General features: G+C 39.1%; 1 protein-coding gene across 1 annotated transcript in view; it reads right to left on the bottom strand.

The window, feature by feature from the left end:
- Positions 1-18,317, bottom strand: part of LOC122920019 (mucin-5AC-like) — a 69,998-nt gene that overhangs the window by 35,374 nt on the left and 16,307 nt on the right. The window contains exons 16-36 of the mRNA XM_044269229.1: positions 17,638-17,755; positions 15,562-15,700; positions 14,262-14,372; positions 14,098-14,171; positions 13,429-13,562; positions 11,915-12,079; positions 11,655-11,749; positions 10,932-11,058; positions 10,474-10,729; positions 10,300-10,352; positions 9,577-9,677; positions 8,267-8,418; positions 8,047-8,185; positions 7,801-7,911; positions 7,518-7,697; positions 6,315-6,554; positions 5,787-5,943; positions 5,507-5,635; positions 5,188-5,341; positions 4,063-4,100; positions 1,357-1,812 (exon numbers count right to left, since the gene is read on the bottom strand). Coding sequence (XP_044125164.1) covers positions 1,357-1,812; positions 4,063-4,100; positions 5,188-5,341; positions 5,507-5,635; positions 5,787-5,943; positions 6,315-6,554; positions 7,518-7,697; positions 7,801-7,911; positions 8,047-8,185; positions 8,267-8,418; positions 9,577-9,677; positions 10,300-10,352; positions 10,474-10,729; positions 10,932-11,058; positions 11,655-11,749; positions 11,915-12,079; positions 13,429-13,562; positions 14,098-14,171; positions 14,262-14,372; positions 15,562-15,700; positions 17,638-17,755 — 3,129 coding nt within the window. The remainder of the gene's footprint in view (positions 1-1,356; positions 1,813-4,062; positions 4,101-5,187; positions 5,342-5,506; positions 5,636-5,786; positions 5,944-6,314; positions 6,555-7,517; positions 7,698-7,800; positions 7,912-8,046; positions 8,186-8,266; positions 8,419-9,576; positions 9,678-10,299; positions 10,353-10,473; positions 10,730-10,931; positions 11,059-11,654; positions 11,750-11,914; positions 12,080-13,428; positions 13,563-14,097; positions 14,172-14,261; positions 14,373-15,561; positions 15,701-17,637; positions 17,756-18,317) is intronic.

The raw sequence follows: 18,317 nt of genomic DNA, 5'->3' as shown, positions 1-18,317 counted from the left end.
AAAGCGACCCAGATGTTGCATTGCGAATTCCCTGTCAAGGGTTTTTATAACAAATATTAATATTGAATTGTCTATATGTGAAATTGTATTCCTTCCCTAATTTAAAGGTAAGGCTGGACACATTTGTAGGTGTATCAGAGCCATGTCTTGCAATGAACTGAGCATTCATGTGTCAATCACATGACCAGGATAGATTTGTATTTGCTAAAAAAAAAAAAGAGATCCAACTGAATGACAGCAAGCAGAGATCCTGAGGCATTTAAGAGGTTTACTGGACATTTGGACATTTTAAAATTAGCAAAACGCTATGGAATGTAATAAAAAATAACTAATCTTCATACAGATGCAGCCGAGCTAAACCTGATGGTTAAAGTGTTAGGTAAAGAATGGCAAGAAAATGTTTACTGACTTTCAGTGAATTTCAATGTTTTTTGTCACGAGATAATCGAGATAACACTGTGACATGTGTTATCAGAGTCAGTTGTAGCTCTACTATATCTGTATGTTGAATTCCCATCACTTCACAGTTGATACTCTTTGTTTACTGTGCTGCAGGAGAATCATGAAGAGCATCCTTGTGACATCTACCAATTGATTCTAGTAATTGGATGCTGCGATCACATGGATGCATTCAATGTCTTCACTGCAGAATAAGAAAAAAAGACCAGCGAAGACCACCAGAGTGCACGCAATGGAGTGGCAGGTGATTTAACAGTTTTCTTTTTTTATTTCATTACATTCCCTACTATTATGCCAATGCTTGAAGCTCCCTTTAATATAGAAAGTATATTAGAACATTTGAATGCCTTTTATTATGCAAAACATTATATTCATGTACTGAAAATGGAACACCCCTTAAATATTCATTTATATTGGCTTTAAATTCTGGGTTAAAGTGTGCCTTGCCTACTGCAGCCCCCACCTTTAGCTTCTGCACCTGCATTAGAATTATAAGTGTCCCTTTTATGTTTCTACCTTTAATCATAAAAATGATAACAGGACTGTAGCAAGTTGCACTAAACCAAAAAGCAAACAATCAGTCCAGATGTTTGTATGTCCAGTGTCCTTGATATTTATGATCTTTGTGCTAACCCTGTCAACAAGCTACTAATTGACAGGGAGAAAGTTGTCAATCAGAGGCAGCAGTTCGAAGAGAGCCTGCTGTGTATGAATAGGAGGACTCTGATGCTGGGCTTGGCTACTGCTGATAAAGTGTGATTTTATGAAAAGCACAGCATGACATCAAGCAAGTAACCTAATGCTTGAATCAGGGACTCTTGTCATCACCTCAGATAGGGTAGCAAAAACCTGGTGACAAATTAATTTTAATAATACTAAGGTAGAAAGAAATTTTACCTTTAATAGTGCTGCTGACAGTGGTAGTGGTGGTAGTCGGTGTTTTTGGTGTTTCAGTTGTTGGTCCTGTTGTTGGTGTTTTTGATGTTCCAGTTGTTGGTGTTACTGTTGTTGGTGTTTTTGTTGTTCCAGTTGTTGGCGCTGTTGTTGTTCCAGTTGTTGGTGTTGTTTTTGTTCCTGTTGTTGGTGTTTTTGATGTTCCAGTTGTTGGTGTTGATGTTGGTGGTGTTTTTGATGTTTCAGTTGTTGGTGTTCCCGTTGTTGGTGTTGTTATAGGAGTTGTAGTAGAAAAGCTGAAAACAGTTGTAGGTGTAGTTGTAGGTGAACTGCAAGCTGTGTTGTTTCCTTCGATCACTCCCTTAATACAGTATGCTACAATGCATCCCCCCATGCCATCAGTTGTATTGTAAATGAGGTCTGGTGTCCTGTATATCTTTCCTTCATACACACAACATTCTGCAAAAGAGAAGGCAATATATTACTAACAGAGTAACGGACACCATGAGAAAAAAAGCTGAGGTGACATTATGTACTGTTCTCAGCTATATGCCTTTAGTTCATTAGGTACAGTTTGTTTTCATTGTCAGTAATGCCATACAGTTAGCATAGATAGACAATAGAAAATTTAAACACAGAAAGTAAAAGTGCCAATGTTCTAGATCAGTAGTGGCGAACCTGTGGCACGGCTGCCAGAGGTGGCACTCAGAGCCTTCTATGTAGGCATCCGCACCCTGGAAAAAGTCAATGGTGTACCAATAGTGGACCAATATGCCTTAAAGGGCGCACTATGAACAGAACAGACAGCGCACTGAATGTAGGCAGGATATTATAGATAAATGATAAAGTACATGGAATATATACTATATTGGACTGTAGTATTCAGGGTAAATTGCGGTGTTGGCACTTTGCAATAAATAAGTGGGTTTTGGGTTGCAGTTTGGGCACTTGTCCTCTAAACAGTTCACCATCACTGTTCTAGATTATCCAACAACCATATACATTTATATAAATATCTTAGAAAAGGATGGAGAACTTTCTCCACTCTTTAGAATGCCTAAAAAGGTTTGTGATTGTATGTCAAGACTGCACTATTTTTTTCTGGTAAAATTGCTGACACCATGACAGAAACTGGACAGAACCCAATATATCTAATAGGGCATATCAGGCGCCGTTAGTGTACATCATGTGACAGATCTGGCACAAGCATAGATGTAAACCTAACCTTACGTTGCACTTCTCTGCTCAAAGTGTAACTGCCGTTTCAGTTAATTGTCAATGTAATTTAGGGTTGTACTTTATTTTGGAAAGAAGTTTCTTTATACTACAAATCAGGGTGTCAAGTGTCTCCCTAGCAATGCTCTAACTGAACTTTACTAAGGAGAGCCTATCTACAGGGTTCTACTAAATAATGGGGATGCTTTATTGTAACATACAGAGGCTTCCAGTCACCACTTGTCACTACCCCAGCCAATAATTGACTTGTACCTGGTTAACTGACTTCCTACCCGTGCTAACCACTGGCAGCTCTACCAGTTTATCTCTCTTTTCCTTGTACTTCTATTTTATTAGGTGCAAGAAAGTAGGGAGCAGGACTGCTAGCACTGACAGTAAGTGTACAAGAACACAGCACACTTACTGTCAGAGCACAACTATACAGGCCCACTCCTCTCTCTATATTCCCAGCATTAAGAGAGACACTGAGAAGCAGTGCTCAATTACAGCTTTGCTAAGGAAAGTCTTTACATCCTGACTTCTAGAAAAAAGAAACATTTTTCACTAATAAAGTATATAACAAGAACCTTTAACATCCCTTTCCCTACACTACGTCAGGACACTATGAACCTTTGTGATTGGTTTGTAACTTTTGTACTGCAACAATTAGAGGATGAGTGTTTAGTAAAAGTATTTCCAATCTGCAGCTCCTCCTTTCACTTCTGACTACAAAAATAGCAAAAAGTCAGGGTCCCATTACAATGAAGTTCCAAGTTTCTGAGTAGTCCCTAATCCAGCCTCTGTAGCTGAGATGCCCTTGTTAGCCAATCTCAGATGCAGTGACGTGACCATGCTCCTGGTGTTCATCTCCTGCTTGTATGGCCTATTCTCTAAACACCTGGCATCACAGAGCTGGGCATGACAATGAAAATGAACTAGATCTAATTATGGAGGCATCATCTGGTGAGCCGTTAGAAATGTATGGGCACTTTTGTGTACTTTTTATCAGGTGATTGAATATGGGTCAGTGAGTGAAGTCACATCTGACCATATGAATGGCCCACCATGTGTTACACTGACTGTTTGCACTTTGCAGTGGCTCGTAGTGAGAAGTCCCAAGTCCTTTAGTGCGGCAAAGGTGTCACCATTGCTATTGTTGCACCCAAGCTTTGCTCCTTTCTGTTGCCAGCCCCTCCCTTGCTGTTTTGATTGGCAGGACCAGGCAGTGCCAAAGCAGGGAGGGAGGAGCTGGCCAGAGAAATGGGTGGAGCTTGTGTGTAACAAGAGCAAATGTGACACCCTCTTTGCACCAAAGGTCTAAATTGCATTTTAAGAAAAAGTGTCATAACTTGGGAACTGAATCTCGGATTAATAAAAGAAAAACAATGTTTCAATCCAGTGAACCACAGTTATGTGTCTATGGAAACAGTTGGGCGGGAAGGTCGCTGGTGACAGATTCCCTTTAACAGTTAATAAGTACATGAATGAATTTACCTTCATAAGTACATTTTCTGCCTTTTAGAGTACACTTGCTGAAAAAGAAAAGAACAAGCATCTATTTTATTTGTTGTTTTTTTTTCATTCTTAGAATTTTTTGCTACATTTGACATGTGCTAGTTCAATGCTCTACTAGATAATAATCAGCGTCAGAGATACCGGAACTGGTTACCAGTCACCTTTCTTTCTTAGCCATTACCAGGCCAGTAGGTACTTCATCTAACGTTCTAGTGTGCTTTAGGCTCAGAATGAGACAAATCAACCAATATTTACATTAGGACAATTCGTGTCACTGGAAATTTTGAATCATTTTTACAGGTAAATATTGAGATCACTATTCACATATATAGGCATACTGATAGCGGCAATTACTGGAAAATGAACGCATTTGCAAATGAAAAGTTCATGTACTGTTAACAATCACCGTTCTGTGTTTTATTAACAATATTAACAGCCTAACTGCATTGGATATGTGTGTTCAAGGCTACATAAAGCAGGCATGCCAAAAGCATTGTCGTAAGAACATTAGGGATGCTTTCACACGGCAAGTTTGGTTGCAGAAAGTTCTGCAACTGAAAGTTGCTTCTATATTCTCCTGTTTTCTGCAAGAATGAAGGTTTTTCTTTCTGCAACAAAATCTGCCGTTTGTGGGTACGCTAAAGATACAGTAGCTCTAGGCTTTCTGCTTGGGTCATTAATATTTGATCAGTGAGGTTCTGACTACCGACACCCCCACCAATTAGCTGGTTGAAGAGACTGTGGTGCTCACCTCGGCCAGTGACGACGCGTTTATCGGTCACATGGCCTAGGTGTAGCATAGTCCTATTGAAGTGAATGGGGCTGAGCTGTAATACCGAGCACAGATGCTATGCAATGGTTGGCGCTGAGCTTGGTAAGTTGTGAGGAGGCTGCAGCGAGCACCGAGGCTTTCTTAAAACGCTGATTGGCAGGGATCCCAGGTGTCAGATCCCTGGTGATCTGATATTGAAAACCAATATCTCAGAAAACCTCTTTAAAGCCTCAGGGATATGGATTATTGCATACTAAACTGCATCTCTGCAGTATGTTCAATGGAGCATCATACACCCACTAGTCAGCAGGAATGACTTGTACTCTTCTTACCAAGTTGTGCAGATGTTGTTATTATCCTCTGGAGGCATCTCCTGACCAATATAATACTCTGTTCCATTGAGTGAATAGCAAGGACATGATTCTACACATTCCATTTTGTCCTCATCAAAATATGGTGATTCAGGTGGACAGTTGGGGTAGCATCCTGAAATACATACATCATTAGCTGATTAGATCTTATGTTCTTTCTTCTATTGCCATGGGCTAATCACATATTTCTATATTGCCTTATTTATACAGAAAACTAGTCTTTGGAGGCCCATCTTACCCTGAAAACCAGATAATCCACCAACCATTACTAAATATTTACCTTCCAGGCCTGGTAAGTTGTGGTAACAAGTTCCACTTGGGTTCCTACAGGTCTTCATGCAGGGGGCACCACATGCTTTGTAATGCCACTCGCAGTGTCCTTCACGATTGTAATAATCACAGAAAATAGCTATGGTGGACAAAAGTGTGTGAAATATTTTAGAATTATGTGATTTTAGGATTGATGGACTTTTGATGGTATTATTTAGTAAGAATAATCAAATATAAGAAAGTAATGTAAAGTATCTTTGGCATTGATTTATAGTGTATAATATACTCACGGCACATTGTTGGAGTTCTCCAGCGAACACACACACCAGCTTCACTACAAGCTTGGGCATAAGCGGCTACTGCTGTACAGAAACACTCACAATCTCCACCGGTATCACAGGCACAAGAATCGCTGACACAAGCATCATAATACTTGAGCGGGTTAACCTACAAAAGTCAGAGCTATGCGTCAGGTCCTACTAAGTTAAATGCAAAAATACAAATTAATTTAAGGTAACTATTGGAATGGGACATTAATTTAACATTTTCACTGCAACTTCATGGTACTGGTTGTCAAAGTGGAGTTACAAAAATGCATACATTTGCATGAGATGAAAGTGACAACTGACAAGTTTGAAATAATATATTAGCAGTGGTAGACAAGTCAGAGGAAGACCAAAATGAAACATAGACCCCTTGTTGGTCCCGATTCTACCTTTTTATTGTTATAATTGTTTACATTTTTTTTGCTGCCGTTGGGTTGAATAAAAGTTCTTTAAAGATTCAAACATAAAATTATCCTAAATAATTGAACTTACGAGTGAGTGACAGTTTGAGAAAGTGTCACTGGTGATGACACTACACTGCTTCTGAGACCATGCCTTCCTGTAGGGATTTAAAGAACAGGAGTCTCCCAAGTCTACAGCATCTAGGCAGCTGGGAGACATTTTCCAGTTGTTACCAAATTCCATAACATTTCCGACCACAGCCAAGCTTCTGGTTGTATAGTCATTGACAAAATTTCCATCGTAATTACCACAAAGACCACAAACTTTGCCCTGTAAAGAAAGATATAGATATCTGTAAGAAGCAGAATAAGCTACACGTGTAGTGTGCAGCTTAAACATTTTATAACCCCTGACTTTGCTTAGGCCTTAGTAATTTGATACACAGTGGTCCACCAAATTACAATGCTCTCACTTTCAGCATATAATCGCATGGACATAATTAATCTCCAACACTTATGATTGCCTGGAAGATCCAGCAAATTTGGAAGAGTATATCACTGGAAAAACATCTGTATTACTGCAGTGCATGCACTGATTGGCGGCTATGTTGCACCTCTCTCTAGTACAGTGCAGTATTACATGTCCTCTAATATTTGCCTATGCCTGGATAAGCCTGCTTTTTTGGACACCAGGTGAGGGCATGCTATGCTGTGCAGGACCATGAAGAATCTCCAGTCCACTGCAAAATGTGATTTAGAGCTGCAGTTTATTTTATTTTTTATTTTTACAGGAGCTGTTTCTGACTTATATTCATCACTACCTAATCGATGGGAATCTGACACCCCACACTCTTGCCTATTAGCTGCTTGGGTCTAACTTCAGCACCGGAACTTGGCATCCAATACAGAATGGATGGAGGACTGTAGTTCCAGCACTGCATTCTGGTGCTGGAGCTACACCCAAACAGGTGATGGGCAGGGAGTGGTTGCCGGACCACCGCTAAACAGATAGTGATGGAGTATACTGAAGGCTAGGCCATCACTTGAAACTTTTGATGACATAATGGAGCTTTCAGAACCCATTACTAGTTTTCCATAGAGTTATGGCTTTAGCAATGTTTTCACCTTACAGTTGTTGCCCAGAACCAATTAATATTGTAAAGCGGGGGACCACATGTACTGATTGTTTGTCTAAAATACAGAATTCAAATTTCCTGGTCAATCATTCAAAGCAACACTAGTTTCCTAGAAAAAAACAATAACCACAGACTTTCATGAGCTTTATTTAACTTACCTGGAAACTAGGTTCAAGCTTAATATATATGCTGGTTTTCTTGTCCCATACCAGAACCAGTCCATTGAGGGCCTCAATCACCATGTAGATACCCATCTGGCGCACTTTATATGGTATATATGTTCCTAAATTCCGTTGTACAACCTCAAATTTATCTTCAGCAAGTATTAGTTCATAGTTCTGCACAAAGAGAATGTAAATCACATTTCATAGCAGTTGTGTGTTGTTGTAATAATGTGCACATTACTTTCAGATAATATTGTGTGCCATTTTTAAAACTCACCCCGAGGAAAACTTTGATGGATTTAGAACAAGCAGTTCCTGTGGTACCGCATGGGATGTTCTCCGTTATAACACGGAAAGTTCCATTACTGGAGTTACCAGTGCAGTAATCCTAGGTTTCAAAAAAATCAAAAATCAGTGGTCGTAGTTGCCAATAGTACTAAACTTTCAAAGACAGTCCTGACAAATTCAGGCTGTCCTGGGAAAAATATATACATAGATTAAGGACTTAAAGTGTGCTACTTACCTGAGCCAGGGTATATTCACAATCTCCATTAAAAACATATGATTTACTGTCAAAGGTAAGATAGTGACCATCTCCATATACAGCGCAGGTGCCCATACAAATATCACCACTGCATTCCCATGCTCTGTTTTTGCACGTGCTGATGGCAAAATCAATCAATAGTTAAGAAGTTATCCAGACACCGTGACCCTCAAGTGTATGTATTGTGTTTTTCACTCACCAAGTGTTACAAGAGACCTTGATATTTTCTCCTGGCATGTAGGCTTTGTTGTTGTGTATACATGGACATTGGCTCTCTGTCACACATCCCCCCTTTCCATCAGCTATCAGTCCATCTTGGCACACGCAGCCAGAGACACACTGTGCACTGTACTGTAATATAAAAACCAAAAACAATTTAAGAAGAGAATTGGAACGTAAGTCTAAGCATTGGGCGAGATTGGAAGGGATGTGTGATAACAAATATGTTTCCTCTCCTGTGAAAAAGACTGATGGATACATGGAGGGCTCTGAATTTTCATACTAAGTTTTTCTCTTATTATAACAGCTCACAACAGACTTTCTCTAGACTGGATATAGTTTTCTAAACTTAGCCTTTTTTCAACAATTAGTCAAATAAAATATGAACTTAGAGGAGTGTCAGATCACAGTCCCATGCCTGTATTAAAGCCTGAACAAGGGGGAAGAATGATTAGCAGAGTTAGAATAATTAATTAAATGGAGTCAGTATGTTAATAATTCTACTAATATACAGTATGAAGAATGTGAACAAGCCCAAAAAAATATATAAGGATTTTCTTATTGATAAGGCTCCACATTGTCTTTTTTTCTTCTCTGGTCCAGAATACTTTGGGAGACTCTTGGGCAAAAAAAAAAAAAAAACTCTTAAAAGTGATGGTCAAAATAGTAATAAAAAGAGGATAATAAAGGGGAGGGGAATTTTATGCATATTATTTACATCTGTGACATTTAGAGAAGGAGCAGAGAGAGGTTAATGCTTAATGCCCCTATTACTTTCTCTGGGGTAAGTCAGGCCCTTTATGAAATAGCTGAAAACTCCTCAATGGGTTCTGATGGCTTTCCATATGAAATATATTGGGGGTATGGCTATCTTCTTTTAATGCAACTATTTCAAGTTAATAATCGAGGTCTGGCCTCAGGATTCTTACCATCTACAATGAAGATTGGAACGAATCCTCCCTCTCCACATTTTTTTGCACTTGGGCTCTGTCCTGCCATCTATGTGGTTTTGAAGGGTTTATAGTATTTTGTATGACAATATTTTTTTACTGATGATATCTGTATGTATCTTGACTTGTCTATTTTGACATATTGTAATAGTGAGGCAAATGTAATAGAATAAATAAAAAATAGCATATTTGCCTAAACAAGTGTATTACAAAACATACTCTTCACTGTCTCTACACATAAATAAAATGAAATGACACACTTTAAGGAACTGATAAAACCATTCACAGACTGCTACATTCACAAATGGTATGTATGTGAGCTTTCATAAGGACTACTTACGCAGTTCATGTCAAGGGTTTGGCAACTCTTCTGGCACTCAGATCCCTTTGTGCCTGCAGGTTTCTTAGTACAGTCAAAATACACCATGGGGGCAACACAGGCTATGGAGTAAAGGATTCAATAAAATGTGCTTAACGTTATCAGTATTAGTATATTAGAGCATGAACACCCCTATACACATGTGTTGTCAACAGAGGGAACGGAGTAAACTGTTGCGAGACCTCGGAAGAGAACAAAGGATAGGGCATGCTCATCATTCTTTCCCTAACATCTCCTGTTGTTGAGTCCTGCTGAAAACAGTAGGATCAGTCAATGTTTCTCTCATATATATATATATATAATATATATATATATATGATCACCATAACTATTAGATCAGTGGGGATCCCCACTATTCATGAGAATGGGACATAAATCCATTGTGATAACTTTGGTGCATCTAGTCAGCTCTAAGCTGCCTAAATATAAAGTCGTATTAATACATCTGTCAAGGTTTGCTAAAAGTTTGTTTTTAAGAACAGCAAACAAGCTAATGATACAATGCATGCATGGATACAATTTACCCTCACCTCAAAAACCTAGGTATTTACCATCTTTCAATTTCCTTACAGACTTTTTGGGGGAACATATTTGCAAATGACAACCCATCTCTGTTACTTAAATGTTATGTTTACTAAAAATGCTAGAAGTTTGTAGATCTCATGCTGGCTTTAGACTTCTTACCTTTCTGTGAGGTTGTCTGTCCAATACAGTCTAGTTTTCCATTTGTGCATGTGCTAGTAAAATAAGAATACAAGTTTTATATTAGTAGCTGATAAGAAAAGCCTCCCAATAGAGCAAGCAAAGGGAGTCTTCATTCACTGTCATCATTGACAGGTTCAGTAGTTATTTTCTTACCACATAGCTCCATTGTCATGAACCACCTCTCCTGGTGGCACTGCAGAACCCTTGTAGTAGCAAGGACAAGCAGACTGGAGCACACAGGCACCCTTATCATCCAGGTAGGTTCCATTCTGGCAAACACAGCCATCAACCGGGACAAAGGAGATGTCACAAGTAATGTCACGCTCGCTGAGTGAGCGACAAGTAGGTTGGCATGTGTTGACGACATAGCTGTAGGATAAGGTCTTGGGACATGTAGTTGTGTACAGTTCTATGGATGAAAAAGAAAAACTTGAAAAATGAAATATATCTGTGCTATTTAGTTAATCTGTAGAAAGTGGAGTTTATTTCTCTCCTTTTCTGTTCATACGTTTAAACTTGTAAAACAATACCATGTCAATGTCATTTACCAAATTTGCCTCTCCTATAACTGAAATTGGTATAAAACAATGTTTCATTAAAAATAAACTTACGGCAGACGTTGTTTCTCCATCCCTTCAGGTAAATTCCTGCTTTGGCACAAGCATGTACATAGGAGGACAGAGCGGCACACATGCACTCCTCACTCTTGGCACAGTTGCATGAGTCAAACATGCAGTTCTGTAGAACAGATGCAATATTAGAGATTTATACTGTGGAATTAAACCGATCGATTTAAGAAAACAAAAATCACATTAACTGGAGAACAAACAGAACACTTGCATGGTGAGCTCCTTTTCATTTTTTTAGTTGCAGATCTGTCAAGTCCTGGACTCGTCTTCTGCTATCCAAGATGGCCTCAGCACTTCTCAGACTGCCTGATGCATATTGTGTTTTTGGCCCAATACACTTCCTGCTGCCCTTGAATCGGCCAGCACTGCTCATGTGAGCATTTGCGGCAAATCTATGAGAAGGGCCGGACAAGTAGGAAGCGTCTTGGGCTACTAAATGCACAGTGTGCATCAGGCAGTTTGAGAAGTGGTCCAACCATCTTGGATGCTAGAAGAGGAATACAGAAATTGACAGATAGGCAGCTAAAAAGATATAAAGGAGGGCAATGTTAGGTGCTTCTCAGTGCATTCTAATTAGCTGCTCTCTACCATGGTAAAGAGTTGACGTTTCTGAATCCACCCTACCAGCCAACTAACACCGTTTTTGGAAATGAGTTTCCTAAACCAGAAAACCCCTTTTAAAGTACAGTAAATCAAATTGCATACCGACTTGAAGGTGGCTGGATTAACTGTTGCCTGGCATTCTGCAAAAGGTCCATTAGGATCGCTTAACATTGAGCACCAGTGCGTAGCGTATTGCTCTGGAAGAAATAAGTATTTGATATTAATGGAAATGTTGATTTGTAGCCAGCATCAAACAGATCTAAAAATTATCCTACTGATTGAAGGGTTGAGGAATTACTTGACTAATTCCTTGCTTTTTTGCCTGCTTGGCTGTTTAATAGCTAATATATAGTTTGACCTACCATTTTCAATGCTGAGGGAGCATGGATTTTCAAAGCTTGAGACGACATTAGGACAGCTGGCCTGGGTCTTCCAAGTGTTGGCAAACGATGAGCCACTTCCTTCAATGACCCCACTCAGCACTTGGAAATCATCAGCTTGAATGCTGTTATAGTTGCCACAAAGACCTGTATTTAATCAAATGGTTATTTTATTTAATTGATGAGGAATGGAATGGATGTTTTTCTAGACAGTAGTTCATATAAAAGATTTTTATAACTGTTGCTTAAATTTTGTCCAAATCCCTTCCAATGTTAAGCAAAATCTATTCATTTTATCCAGTAGGTTTTAAGCATTAGTCACATCTAATAGTTGTCTAGTGACCTCTAGTGTCATTCCATCGAGACTGCTGCTAACGAAGCAGAATGTATATTTTTCATATTAACCCCTTCAGGTAAAACTAACCATTAGGATGACATTTTTATAGCTTTTAAAGTAAAGCATACTTCTTCACTCTTCAACTTTACAATTCTTGGGTTCCTCTTCAGAGATTCAAGATGGCCACATTGATTCATAGATTACCCGAGGCAAACTGTGCATCTGGAAGTCCAAGACACTTGCTTGGACTATGTGAGCAGTGGTGGCCAAACCAAGATAGGGCTGGACAAGCAGGAAGTGTCTTGACCTTTTGATGCATAGTATGCATTATGTGGTCTGGAGTAGCAGTGCAACCATCTTCGATAGAAGAAGAGAAATCCAGAAAAGATCTGAACGATCTGCAGCTGGAAAGGAGCTCACCGGTCAAATGCTCGGTTCATTCCCCAGTTCATGTGGATTATTTTTCTTTAATCGGAAGGTGTTCAAAACAGGACTTGCATAAAAAAAACTGGTGTAGAAGTTTGATACATTGCCCCTATGAGTTATTCTTTCCCAGCCAAGAGGTTTGCAGCTTGTATGATTATGCAAGCAGACAAAGCTATCAATCACTCTTTCTTGATGGGAAAAGCATGACTCATCATGAGTTTTCTCTATGAGACCTGGCTGCATTTATGCAGTTTTTTATATGAAAAAATGTAATCACATCACAAAATTCTACAGTGTGTATCTCCAAGCTCAGTGCCCCTTCCCTTTTTCCTATGGTGACTTCATAGTCCTGGAGACTTCAAGTATACAGTTAAGAAGATGGGGTGACAGATCAAGTGACTGGGTTTATCAATATAGTATATGTATGTTAATAGAATATTCCTGTCTTTTCCTATTATGACTTGAAAACATATAACTGCCATCCTTTAAACTAGTGTTGAGTGCGAAAATTCTAATCGGGAATTTTTATCGCAAATATATTACATTGCTGATTTTCACAATCAAGTAAATAATGACTGGAGATCATGAATTCTCGAATTTTCTAATTTATGGCAAATATTCGGCCAAAAATTCACGAAATATTGCGAATTTGAATATTGCCTATGCCGCTCATCACTACTTTAAACATATAGTGGTTTTCATCTTGGTATTTTTTTGCACCGCCATTACTTACCACACACTTGACTTTTGTAGGATGGGTCAAGACTGATGTACAGCTGCATAGTGGGTATAAGTTGGATCTGGAGTTGAATTCCAATCTTAGTTTGCACAATGATGTAAAATGTTGATGGTTTGAAAATGGTAACACTGGCTGTGGAGCAAGAACATACATATGTGTAAAAATCTACAGCTTATCACCTTATTACAAGATACACACATATAAACTTTAACAGAAAAGACCCTAGATGGTGGGCAATTTGTCAAAATAACTATCTTGCTCCTCCTATGTCCCGGAACATACGCAGACCGGAAAACTGGGTCTGGCAATGCGGCAATTTCCAGAAGACTTGGTACTGGATCCAGCATTAATACAACTCTATGGAAATTAATGCCGGATCCGGCAAGTGCAGTATCGTTCCGGGATTTTGGCCGGAATAAATACCGCAGCAAGTGGCGGAACGGATCCTGATGCATACTGAACGGATTGCTTTCCATTCAGAATGCATTAGGACAAAACGTATGCATTTTTTTCTGGTATCGAGACCCTTTACAGAATTTCAATACCGGAAAAGAATAACGATAGTGTGAAAGTACCCTTAAATAGGGGAATATTTATATTTGGTCAAGTGCATTGCAGTGAGCATGCAGTATCTTAATTTTAATTGCTGCTAGAATATGCAACTTACCTGATGAGACGGGTAATTGAGTGTATATCGAATTCACATAGACACTGCCACATGATTTAACGTAAATGAACTGTCAAACAGAAAAAATACATAATAAAAAAATGAATAGATGGCCATGTCAACTATAGATACAATAACCACATCAGCCTATGTAACTTACATCTTTTCCATCAGCAAGACTAATGGTTACACTCTTCAAGCATGTCTCAGTACTGGTCAGACCACATGTAAGAATTTCTGCCAGCACACTGAAAGTGTTCTTGTTACATGTCTAAAATGAGAGTGTCAAAGAATGATTAGGACATGTAAAATATGCTTAGTTCTCAAATATAGTAACGGAGGCAAAATATTGCCTGAAACTGAGCAAATGGGCTTCATAATCATAAAACTTTTTGAAATTCATTGAAATGCTCTAGTTTATAGTAAATTACTTTTCAAAAAGTTAAGGTTAAAAATACATAATCATCATCTTTCACCTAGACTTGCACAACATCCCTCTCTGTGGCTTCTCATCTAGCATTCAAGCCTCTATATTAGCTATCCTTATTTCTGTTGTCCAGTTAATCCACCTCTCCTCTCCTTTCTCCTCTGCTTCTTCCCCCTGCCAGTCCCTTTATCCAATGAATTCAGTTCAAAATATTAAAAACGACATACAAAGCCATCCACGGCTTGTCTCCTTCATACATTTCTGACCCAATCGCCCTCTGCCTCTTCACATGTAATCTCTGATTGTCCCAAGACCTCCTTCTTTACTGGCCTCTTGTCTGTTCTTCAAACAGCCGTCTCCAAGATATCTTTGGTGCATACCCCATTCAGTGGAACTCACCTTCCCAGCACATTAAAATTTCCCACATTCCACCATCCAAACTTTCAAAACCAACCTGAATATCCACCTTTTCAGCAAAACCTACAACCTACAATAACCCCATCTGCCATTACACACTACAAGAAAATTTAGACTAGCACATTCATATTCATAGTCACAGGTGCATATCCATCAAACATGGTTGAAGAAAAAAATGGCTGCACAACATTTTACATACAAACAATAGAGCTGAGAAATGGGGATTCTAAATAAAAGTAGTATTATACCTACTATAAATGGAAAAATAGAAGCTCTTTGCGCACATTTTTGATCAAATGCATGTCGGGCCCATCTACCAATCTGCCATTACACAACCATCACCTACTGTATCCTCTCTCTTTCCTGTCTAGATAGCAAGGCCTCACGGACAAGGTCCTCTCTTATCAATGCCTTGCTAAGATTACAGTTTTGTTGCATATTGCTACTGAAGGCACGCAGTAAATTTAAGGTGATACATGCTGCCATAACTACTTCTAGGGATACCATACTGGTAGAGGCTAGCAGCAGAATCCTAGGGATGTCGGGGGCCACAGATCCCTTTAAACGGATGCACAGTTTAAACCACATCATCTTCTTTGTTAGAAATGTAACCTACCTTAGAAATAACATAGGAGCAGTCGCCATTGATTGTGTAAAGGGTGCTATCAAAAGATGTGATATGAGATCCTCCTTCAATAGAACAAGATGCAGGGCAGCTGTTTTCTGTACATTTCCATTTTCCTTCATTACAAGTGCTAGAAAAAAGTGACAACAAGTTTGTGTAAGTTTTTTGTAACATTTGCCCTATTGCCTTTTTTGGGGGGACCACATGGTTTCGCAAATATTTTACAAAATTGAAATTTTAGCAATTTCTTAATAAATGCCTTTTACATGCATCGCTGAAACAAAGAGATTCATTTATTATGGCTTTTCTCCCAGGCCCATCATCATAATACAGACCTCATTACTGTATGTGCAGTTTTGAGTGGAGAGAGGTGAGGAACTGTTGTGATAGATGTAGCCAAATGTTAATAGAATGCAGACATCAAAAATGTTTTAAGACTCTGTCTGAGCGCTGTGTCTGCGCTAAGGGAAGCAGAAGAAGCCAGAAAGAAGCTCTATTTACAAATGGATAGCTCATGGCTGTGTGACAAACAGATGTTTTAAATGGGTTTTATATGGAATGCTGCTCTCCACTTTCTGGTCCTGGGCTTGGCACACATGATATGGCTTGGACTGCTCATCCCATCACTGACCACAGTTGTGGCCCATCTCTACCAGTAACTGGATAAGCAGTAGGCCAAGCCATTTCTTGTCTGTCGTGCCTGTGACCAGAAACTGGAAAGTAGCAGGGACTGAAGTAGACGTGGAATTGCACCACAACTTCAGTCCCATTCAAGTGAATGTGGCTGAGCTGCAATACCAAGCACTGCCACTATACAATGTACAGCACTGTGTTTGGTAAACTATGAAGAGACTGCAGAGCTGACAGGAGCCCTGGTGGCTGCAGCAGCTTTTTCAAACAGTTGATCGTCTGTAAGTTGGACCCCCCACCAATCTGGTATTTAGTGGTATATATCCTGAAGATAAGCCATCAAAATAAAATTCCTGAAAAAAAAATCCCTTAGAAGCCTCTTTTAACTAGTCAGCTGATTAAAATGACTGGTGGAAGGAGCTTCTGCAAACTGATCACACTACCTGAGGGCCCACACCACAGTTCATCTGGGTTCTAAATAGAGATCTAATAATACAGCCCAGATTAGATCTTCAGAGGTGGTTGGCAGCTGCCATGAGGCTCTGTACAGAAGCGGCATACAAGCTTCGGCGAACACTACTAGTAGACTTCACCCAGGAAACATTTAGCCCTAGAGTGTGTGGACAAAAAATGGCTGCTCCTTTTCCTGAAACCCATGTGTGTCCTTGTGTCTTCCTTTACTCATCTATTACAGGTGAAACTCGGAAAATTTGAATATCGTGCAAAAGTCCATTGATTTCAGTAATGCAAATTAAAAGGAATTGCATTAATGCAGCTTAAAATTAGAATTTTGTGAAAAGGTTCAATATTCTAGGCTCAAAGTGTCACACTCGAGTCAGCTAATTAATCCATATCCCCTGAGCAAAGGGGACCTCAAAATGAAGACTTTGGGGTTTCATAAGCTGTAAGCCATAATCATCCAAATTATGACAAATAAAGGCTTGAAATATCTCGATTTGCATGTAATGGGTCTATCTCATATGTTAGTTTTTTACCTTTTAAGTTGCATTACTGAAATAAATGAACTTTGCATAATATTCTAATTTTTTGAGTTTCCCCTGTACATGTCCTGGCCTCATAGAAGTCCTGCTCTTCTCTCTGTACTTTTTCCATTCTAAAATAATGCCTTCTGATGGAAATGGCTCAAATGGATGCCAAATGTGTATAACTGATGCATAGGATGCATTTTTTAAAAGGATACTGCTTTTTTTCTGTTCTTCTGACAGATCAGAATAACTAAAACAGAGATGTGAACTCTCCCTAGCTAAGCTAGAACCAGCCATGTACCACACATGGATCCAGAGATATCCATTTCATTGCTCCAGTTGCTCTGCTAGATTCTCAAAATACTTTGTATCAGGAAATGTTTGTACCGACAGGTGCAATAACAATATGACTGATTCATTTTGAGACAATATGATGGCAAAGAGCATTTACCAAGATTGACATTGAACTGAATATCCAGTGCCTGATGTATAGATCTGTCCATTGTAAGTACACGAACACTGCTGCTTGGGAATACAGCCGGTGTTATTGATGTCATCGAAAACGGTTCCTTAAAAGAGAAATAGAAACAACTTAATACAGAGAAGAATTAGTCAATATACTGTACTGTAGTAATAGGGTTTGATTATCTGGATGGTGCTTCAGCATGGCGCCTTGAAAATCAATAAGTATATATGGTTCAAAGGGGTTTTCTAGCACCTTATTTAGTCACAACTTGCCTGTGGAAAAAATAATTCTAATATACTAACAGTCTCAAAGTGCCTGGATTTTACACTACATTTTACAAGATTCTGGTCACATAATTCTCTTCTTCTGAAAACCTGCTTCTGCTGATATCATGTCCTTTACCAGTTTTTTTCCAGTATGATCAATGGAGTGGGACATCACATTCTTATTGATGGGACCAGAACTAGCCCTTTTACTTTTGCATGCACAAACCTCTAAATCCACCTTGTCAGCAAAAGTGATGTCCCTATCCATCAAGACTGGATTCCTGATAAAGTAACCTTGACGGAAGCAGAATTTCGGAAGAGGAGCGTCACATGAAGGGATTCTCAAGTGGCCAATCCATGCAACCTCAAGATGATAAGTATATTAGAATTTTTTTTCCA

The sequence above is a fragment of the Bufo gargarizans genome, chromosome 10 (genome assembly GCF_014858855.1).
Source record: "Bufo gargarizans isolate SCDJY-AF-19 chromosome 10, ASM1485885v1, whole genome shotgun sequence".
Lineage (NCBI taxonomy): Eukaryota > Metazoa > Chordata > Amphibia > Anura > Bufonidae > Bufo > Bufo gargarizans.
This window is presented reverse-complemented; position numbering and strand designations above follow the sequence as displayed.